Here is a 9,184-nt window from a genome sequence, read left to right as displayed (position 1 = left end):
CACAGCTGACTGGCAAATTGTGGGTACAGTATATGATTATGCCCTACAATGGACTGGCATCCCATCCATGCCCATCCTGTTTTGCACCGGGATTGGCCTCCATGACCCTGAATTGGCACTAAGCAGGGTAGCCTGGGTGACTAATGCAACGCCATGCCCCAGGTGGCACTTGCATAACGAGACACGTAAAGCCATTTTGGCACAGCTTTTTATTTCCTTCACGCTGTGCTTCACCTCTGCTCGATGTTTGGGTTCTCAGGAGGGCACACACACACACACACACACACACACACACACACACACACTTTGCCACATCAGTGCCTGTGCTGACTCAGGTTTCCAGGCCATCCATCAACACATGTGCCACGCCAGCTGGCTGCAGGGTGGTGAGTCAGCAGGCTGGATTCAGACAACATGCCACAGATTATGCCACTCTTGCTCTGGGCACACCCACACTGGGTGTGAGCATACAGAACCTGCGCCAACTCAGCATGGCATGTCAAGAGATGTCAGGAGGAACAGCACTACCAGGTTCAAAGAGCAGCCCTATCTATCTACAAGCCTTGAGTCACGGGCGGTGTGCTGCTAAGGTGCCACCCTGGCACGTGTGTCTGCCCTCCGCTGTTGTGGATTCCCCAAGCAGAAGCAGGCATGGTGTGGCTAGAAGAGGTGCTGTGCCAACGCAGACGCGTTTAACCGTCAATTATTAGTAGATTGGTCACATATTTACTGCTTACTGTGACAGGCGTTATATAATAATAGGAAGTCAAAGAGCTGAGATTGGCTGGTGCCCTGATATGCCCTGACAATGCCAGGATAAGCTCCCTGTGTTTTGTTGTAGAAAGAAAAATCAAGACAACCCGCTTTATAAAGTGCCCTGCAGTGCCGCTTGGTGCAAAAGGCACTATATAATGCCAAGAATGGCAGAGTGAGCAAGAAGCTCCGCGTTTGACTGGCATTTCTGCACAATGGCGCTGCACCAATGGATGTCTGGTAAAGTGGCACCGCAGCACAAAATGGTGGCCAAGCTATTTCATATATATATATGTATATATAGCGCCTTTCAGAGTGTGCCATCACAGAGCACAGTCCTTGGGTGATATAGCGCCTTGCTCCCGCTGGCATTAATTGCCTTTGAGGTTTCTGTGGTGAGTTGTCCCATCCCAGGTTGGCTCCCAAACTGGACAGGCCTCGCTTATTCTGTTTAGCGCCTTTCATTAAAGTCTAAACTTGGACACACTAGAACGGTGAGCCTTACTCTATATAGCGCCTTTCATAGGCGAGATGAACAAAACCATGAGCCTGCGTTCTTTATAAAGCTTAACAACCCATCCACTCTCCTCTGCCATGCCTGCCACAAAATCCATATAGCGCCTTTCACAGCTTCTGTCTTTGATGCTCTGAACTACATTAGGTGGCACAGTAAGACAGATCAGGCTGCTGAAGGGCACAGATGCCCATAATGCTTAGCCTGGCATGTGTGGAGCCTGGTGACAGGGCAGCTGTGCCATGTCTGTTCTTAGCAATGGCACCACTCCCAGAGTGCATGGCTGAACAAGATGGCTCCTGTGTAGAGTGCCAGGCGCATACAGACTGGCAGACCTCAGTTTACTTTCAGGGTGCCAGCCTTGCTTCAGCAGTCACAATATGGAGACCCTAGGAGACTGAGCCTTACAGTGTGGCACAGCATGCTGGATGCCAGTCATTGATGGGGCACAAACCCACCAGCAGGAGTAACTACTTTGGCAATCACTGACCTTTCTGCTCCACCTGTGCCCACTTGGGTGAGGCATAAAAAATAACCCACTGGCATTTGACGTTCATGCAGCTGGAAGCGCCACATTCCTCCCCTTGGGTGGCGGAGCGAAAGAGAAAAGAAGGCGCGGTGCCCGTTGTGCGTAAGCAGCTCACCGGGTTTAGCAGGATGCTCTGGCATTCGCACGCATGTGGCAGCCCAAAAATGAAAAGCCTGTTTTGGGACGCAAAGGGGCAAAAACAAATGTGGCAAGGAAACAAAGTCCAATGATAGCAGGAAGGCCAAATATGGCTCACTAAAGAGGGCACGATGAGGTCACAGTGGGCTTGTTGGCACCTCAGAACTGCTCTGTGTGAGTGGCTCTTGCTGTTTGCACCCAATGCTGCCAGGATAGGCACTGCCATCATGAGACCATAAACTGGCATAGTTGTTGTGCCCAGTAAACAGATGACAAGAAAAGGAAAGCCTGGCCATAGCAGTGGCACAACTCAGGAATGCAGCACCAAGGAATGCCTTTATGTGGATGCTGCCCATCCCCCGATCCCCCCCACCTAGTCGTCTCACACCCACCAGAGGAATTTGTCACCTTTGTGCCACTAGGCTGATCAGAGGGACCCTGGGGCGCTGCAACACCTTCAGGCTCATTAAGTGCCTCTAATTAGACGAGAAAGGAAAACGGTCACCAGGGGAGCCATAGGGTGGGCACTGCCAGGAGCAGAGTTAGGGGTCCTAGGCAGACACACAACTGACCCATATGGGTGCCAGGGAGCCATTGTGCGCGCACACAGACAGACATACACAGATGAAAGTGAGCCGGGGACAAAACAGCTCCAAGCCCCCCAGCCTCAAGGCCTGAGCAGCCTGCAATTCCAGTCAGACCCCCACTGTGCCCTGGAGGCCCACCACCACCTCAACGCAGGCAAAGTGGGCTGAGAGTAAAGAAGACCATTAGGGACAATAAAACAACAGACAGGCCATATCACCTGGGGGGGGTGGCAGCATCAGGAGAGTCATACAAGAATTAACTGGACGGGGGCAACGCAAGTGACTGGCAAGTCCACTAGGGAGTGGCACAAGAGGCGGCAGGCACAAGGAGAGCAGTGCACTACCACTAGGGGGCAGCACAATAGAAAGGCCATAACACTGGGCACTCAGGAGCAGCCAGACAGGCATGCATGACCACGGGGGGCAATCCAAGAGGCAGGCAACAGGAGAGGAGACAACACCTGCCAACTGAAGCACCCTGAGGAGATGTAGAGGTTAATATTGGGGGTCCACGTAGCCAGCGGCCAATCCCCCTCCACCCCCCGCTTGCTTGCAGACGTGGAGCCGTGCAGCGCCATAATTGCTGCGTGTGGACGTCTTGGGTGGGTCCGACGTCTTCCTCTAATTACTGTTTACCGAGTGCGGGCACAGCTGCCAAGACGCCCTTAAAGAGACAGGCAGACAAGTCACTGGCATCCCCAAAGGGGACCCCAAAAAATACTCTGAAGGACCCCATCACTGCACTAAAGCAGAAAATTGACCCTCCCAGTCAAAAGATGGCACAAAACCCAAAGCCCCTCAACACTACAGTGCAAGCCCCCAAAAGCAGCTTTAGTTTGTGATAAAAAAAAAAGCCAAACCTCCCCACTGCCGAAACTGGCAAGAAGAGGTGCCCCCTAGTGGCTGTGGCACAAGTCACTGGTGTTTCACCTCACCACCCTCAGTGAGACCCTCAGTAAGAGGCGAGTCCCCTGACATTGGACAACCAACTCGTGCCATGCTCTGTGAAAGGCGCTTTATAAATGAAAATCCCCTTAATAATTAAAACACAAACCCCCCACTACCCCCTCTAACCCGAGAGCAGCACACCTCTCAGCTCCTAACTGGGTACCCGCCTCGCTTTCAGAGGGCATCAAAGTGGGATTCCACCAACCACAGGGCACAACATGATCAGCTTGGACCCCCAAGTACTAAGGAACGAGGGGGAGGCCGGAGGGCACAAAATGCCAGAACAGTCACCAACAGGACTCCCGGATGGACGGCGGGCACCTACCATGACACGAATGCAGCGTGCCACTTCTTGAGAAAGGCGCTATATGAAGTACACTGCTCACAGGTGGACTTCTCTCAGGATTTGTGAAATTTCCAAATAATTTATTTAAACATGAGCATTACAAAAAAAAAAAAAATATCATCCAAACAAAATAAAAAGAAACGGGGGTAAAAAAAAATAAAATCCACGGGGGACACGCTAGTCCCAGCGAGCGCCCACCAGCCCCCCAGGGGGCTGCGAGCCTTGTATACTCCATATGGGAATAGGACCCAGTCCCAGGCTCAAGTGCCCCCCCAGTTCAGGTGGTCCTTGAGGGAAGAGTGAGTGCCAAGCAATCCAGCGAGCCACCAAGTGGCCGCCATCCCTGTGCCAGTGTGCCAGTCACTGGGCTCATCTCTTCCGTTTGCTGTGCCGCTGCATTTTCTTCCTTTTCAGGATCATCTCGTAAAGCTTCTCGAGTCCCGGCTGGAGCCCCTGACCGTCCAGGGCACTGCAGCCTTGAGCGTGGTGCAGGGTGGACGAGCAAAGTTCATGCAGTGCCAGCACCTTCTCGACCTCGGCCACGGACAGGGCGCCTGGCAGGTCCTGCTTGTTGGCCAGTATCAGCACGGGCACGCCCTGGTTCTCCGACGTGCGGGTGATCTTGTGCAGCTCCACCTTGGCTTCCTCCATGCGCTCCACTTCGGTCGAGTCCACCACAAAGACCATGCCGTCCGTCCGGCGGGTATATGATTTCCACAGTGGCCGCAGCTTCTCCTGGCCGCCCACGTCCCACACCTGGAAGGTGATGCACCGTGACGTGCCCATCGCCACCTTGATCTTCTCCATGTTGAAGCCCTTGGTGGGGATGGTCTTGACAAACTCGCGCAGCTTCATCCTGTACAGCAGGGAGGTCTTGCCCGCCAAGTCCAATCCGATGACCACCACGTGAACCGACTGGAAGGTGGGAAGAAAGGAGGTGTTGGGGGCCATTTCTGTCAGCTGGTTTCCCATGGCCCCCTTAGAGTCGCATGTCCTGAAGGGGGCAGTCGGGGTGAACCTGGACAGGAGAAAGAAAAAAGACAGAGGGTGATGAGAATGAGAGTGGACAGGATGGCTGGACCACAATGTTGGAGATGACCAGTCTGAGGAAATCTGGGCCACCAGGGGAGAGCAAAGCCAGAAAGTGGACGACATGACCTCACCATCAGCCCCTCTTTAGCTTTCACCTCCTCAATGCCATCATGGGCAGAAAAAAACCCGGGGGCAGTGGGACTGACCACTGGATGAGCACTAAGGTAGTGAGTGGACTGAATACAGCCCTGTATCAAATACAGCTGGACCACCTCCTGACCCTCCATTCAGTGGGCTGAATAAAGCGCTGTATGAAATACAGAATGACCAATTGATGACCATCCACTTAAGGGTCTGGACATGGCACTATATAACATAAAGACTGACCACTTGGTGACTATCAAGTTAATGGACTGGGCACAGAACCATGTGACATGAGAAACTGGCCAGTGGACGACACTCCAGGTAAAGAGCTGTGTCAAATACTGACTGACCAACTGAGGACTGCACCATTGGTGGAGTGGACATGGCGCTATATAACATTAAATAAATCATAATAACATAAAGTCCGACCAATTGATGACCATCCAGTTAGTGGACTGAATAAAGACCCTCATGACATGTAAACTGACTTAGGGGACTGGACATGGCACTATATATCCCATACCAACTGACCATTTGAACACCACTTGACCTTTTCTCCCCTCATTCAAGACAGACTGACCACCCGATCGATGTGAAGTTAATACTGGACCCCGACTGACGGCTCTGCCCCCTAGCGCTAACCTCAGAGCTGTGTTTCTTATAGCGCCTTTCACCTTCCCAAGGTGCTTTGTTCAATACCGTGGTGGCCACTTGACTGCCCCAATAAGCGACGCTCCTCATTGGTTCCCCCCTTCCTTCTCTTGCACCTAATCTGCATATAAAGCTCACAAGGCCACGCCCCTCGACATTAAGCCCCTAACACGTTCGCCAGCGTTTCGGCTCTTCGGCTCTCCTCGCGTACTCTTTGTTTGTTTGCCATCTTTATCGCCACATTTTTGTCTTTTTTTATTTGTTACTTTTTTTTTAATTGTTTTAAACGAACCCCCACACACACACACACACTACGTTTCCTTGAACTTCTCTCAGTGCTCTCGCATTCAGCTGCAGCCGTAAATCTCCTCGTGCCCTTAATAAAGGCGCTATATAAAGACCGACTCACAACTTCACTTGTGTGCTTAGTGACGAATCAAAGCGACTTGGATGACGTGCTATAACAAATACAACGTGCCGATGAAATCGGAGCAATGGCGCACATATTGGCCAGTACAATAACAAAGCCCAGATGACCGACACTTCGGATTAGGTGACCAGTCGCTAAAGAGAACACAGGCGGCTCGTAGCTGCTGGTGCCCCCCGGACCCCCGTCTGGCTGGCTGACTAATCCCAACTTCTCCTCCATCTGCTCCATTATAACACTGGGGATGGGGGGGTCGCGCTTTCTGCTACTTCGATGCCACCCACATGATAAGAGAACGTGACTTTAAAGAGCCGCTCGTCGTGCACCCTAACAGAGCGAGCGTGGGAGGCGGGTGCGCGCACAGTACTCAGTCTGGCGTACGCCAGCACCTACGGCTCGGCTCGACTTGGCTTGGCCCGCTGCGCTTCGCTTCTTCGCCGTCTATTTGCCTTTAAAGTTGCCCGACCTTCTCTTACGGTGATAGAGTTTCAAATGTCGCCGTGCCAGCGTCTCCCTGGGGGCCCTATTACCATCACCTACTGTGCCCTCCTCACCGAGCGCGTCTCCCTTCCGTATCGCCGCTCCTTCTGTCTCTCACATTCGCTCGCACTCACACACACACCGCAGCCCCTCTCTGCGTCGAGCGCGCGTCTCCCACCCAAATCTTCAGCCTTTTCCTTACCTGGGATGTCGTTCAAGCCCGCCGGCCCTGCTTGCCGCAGGTGAGCTCCGAGCGATCGCGTTTTCGTCCTGAAGCCCGAGCCGAGTGCGCCCTGTTCTGCGGTCCGCTGCGGCTGCTTCTGCGCTGAGCCTCCGAGGGCGCGCCTGCCTTCTGCTCTCCCCCGCCCCCCCGCGTGACGCGCTCGCAGGCGTCCTAAACAAACGTTGGCTTTATGTGCAACTAAAAATAGAGCGGGCGGAGGAGGAGGGTCACTCACACCCCCTGCAGGCGCCTCCTGCCCCGTCCCCCGAGGGAGCGACCGAGTGGCGTGGCGTGGCGAGGTGAATCTCAACATCCAGGACAACACGCGTTAGTTACAGCGGGATTAGCCGTCCGGACGCACTAATGCGGCTTTGGACTGTCATAAATACCGGCGAGTGACACCGAGGAGGTGAGTGAGGAGCCGCAGTGCAGGGCGCGCAAAAACGCATAATGGTGATCAGTTTTAAACTGCACGCCATGCTTCTTCCTCCAGTTCTGAAAACAAGAAAGTGTTATATAGCGCCTTTCGCGTATTAGGCGCCGTCCTCGATAAATAACACAGGGGTCGGATTTTAAAAATGATTCATAAATTATGCACATCATTTTTCCTTTAGTATTAAAATGAACAATTGGTATATAGCGCCTTTCACACATTACGCACTGGTCATACAAAATTACGCACAACTTTACAAAGATTCTTTCCTTTTCAGCTTTACCTAAAGTCCACTACAGAGCCCTTAACTTTACAAAACAAGAATGCTTATATAGCTCAGACAGCACTGCAAAGAAGTTTACAAAGACAGGAAGATGATATAGCGCCTTGAATCTGCAACTGTATCTAAGGTTCTGAACAAGGTATTTAACTGTAGAAAAAGAAAGAATTCGGACTTCATTAAACGCGCTGTTCAGACCGCATTATAAAGAGCAAGGATATATAGCGCCTTTTACACCAACAGTCGCGCTTTAATATCGAACAATATCTGACATTCACAGCATGGCAGTTCCATCCATCCATCCATTTTCCAACCCGCTGAATCCGAGCACTGGGTCGCGGGGGTCTGCTGGAGCCAATCCCAGCCAACACAGGGCACAAGGCACCTGGCATTTCATTTTACACAAAAAGAAAGAATAATATAGCGCCTTTCATAAAAGCGCTGTTCGAGCCGAACTACAAAGACTAAAAAGAGAAAGACTTATAGAACCTTTTAATATCGAACAAGAATGCGCTACACTTACGCAAAACCTTATATAGCGCCTTTCATAAATGCAACACTGTTCAAATAACACTGCCAAGATCTTCACCTTACAAAGATAGAATGACTGCATATAGCGCCTTTACATCCACCATTCACTAAGAATCATTTAAGGTTACAAAAAAGAAAGAATGCCTCTATAGCGCCTTTCAATATAAGCGCTGTTCAAATCGCACCACGAAGAACGAAGCCCTCCAAGAAGAGAACCGTAAGCCGTTCGTATCAAACGCCTTCTGATGCCCACCATAAAGTATTTCCGTTTGCAAAAAGAAGCTTATATAGCGCCTTTTGTTTACTTGCAATAACATAACAAGGTGAAGGGAAAATATAGCGCCTTTCATATCGATGACTTTACCTCGTGCGGATCCGCTCTCTCGTCGTTCTGTCGCGGCCACTTCTTGCCTCCGCCCCGGTGGGTTTTTGTCACGCCGCTCACGTGTCGCTCAGTCCAGTAGGTTGCGCTTTTCAGCTCCGCCAAGTCCGCCGCCTGGTCTGATTAACGAGATGTCGGGGGGATGCGCCCACCCTCACTAAGCCGCCTCGGTTTTTAACACCTCGAGAGACAACGTGACAGGAGAACAAAGGGCGCCATTGTCACCTGCCCCGTGGAGGGCGCTATATTAGATTTTCAGATTAATTTAATCCTTTTTCACAGCTTTGGCTTTGCGCGGCCGGCGCTATCAGCTTTAACAATGGAGGGGCAGCCGCGGCGATGAGATAGAGCGCCTCACGTACTCGTCTTCAAAGCTCTCAAAGTTTCAGATGGCGACCTGACTGCGCTGAGGCGCAGGGGTGCGTAATGGAAATGCGGGAATGTCGGCCATTTGGAATTTCACAGACAACAAACGCCGCCTTTATGAGTCCGCGAGTTTCAACGGAAAGTCCGCGTGGCGCATCGGAAAAAAAAAAGAAAAAAAGTGACGGGAGGAGGAGCAGTGGAGACAAAAAAAAAAAAACGGTATGGAAATGAAGAGCCGCCACCAGAAGTCACACAGGAGCCAGTTCTATAGCGCCTTTCACGGAGCCCCCCACATTAAGTCGTCAGACCCCCTGACTCTCTAAACTCTTTACTGTCCTGTAGATTTCATTATTTTTGGATACATTTGCCATTTTTGCTACACTCGAACACCCAGAATGACAAAGTGACAACTTATGTTCA

General features: G+C 51.6%; 1 protein-coding gene across 2 annotated transcripts; it reads right to left on the bottom strand.

Annotated features, from left to right (window-relative positions):
• Window positions 1-3,868: 3,868 nt before the first annotated feature.
• Window positions 3,869-8,877, bottom strand: arl4d (ADP-ribosylation factor-like 4D). 2 transcript variants are annotated; one of them, XM_039740698.1, is made up of 2 exons: window positions 8,381-8,877; window positions 3,869-4,833 (listed from the first exon to the last, which is right to left on the bottom strand). In XM_039740698.1, exon 2 carries the CDS (start codon window positions 4,785-4,787, stop codon window positions 4,185-4,187), a length of 603 nt encoding a protein of 200 aa, XP_039596632.1. In that variant the 5' UTR covers window positions 4,788-4,833; window positions 8,381-8,877; the 3' UTR covers window positions 3,869-4,184. The 2 variants fall into 2 exon arrangements, with proteins under 2 accessions (XP_039596632.1, XP_039596631.1); XM_039740697.1 differs by lacking the exon at window positions 8,381-8,877 and adding an exon at window positions 6,752-6,904.
• Window positions 8,878-9,184: the final 307 nt, after the last annotated feature.

This window comes from Polypterus senegalus, chromosome 17, assembly GCF_016835505.1.
Source record: "Polypterus senegalus isolate Bchr_013 chromosome 17, ASM1683550v1, whole genome shotgun sequence".
Taxonomy (NCBI): domain Eukaryota; kingdom Metazoa; phylum Chordata; class Cladistia; order Polypteriformes; family Polypteridae; genus Polypterus; species Polypterus senegalus.
Note: the sequence above shows the minus strand (reverse complement) of the source record. Positions and strands in the feature narration are given on the sequence as shown.

Bases quoted from the DNA above. Each gene is read 5' to 3' on its own strand.
- arl4d (XM_039740698.1), bottom strand. From the start codon at position 4,787: ATGGGAAACCAGCTGACAGAAATGGCCCCCAACACCTCCTTTCTTCCC.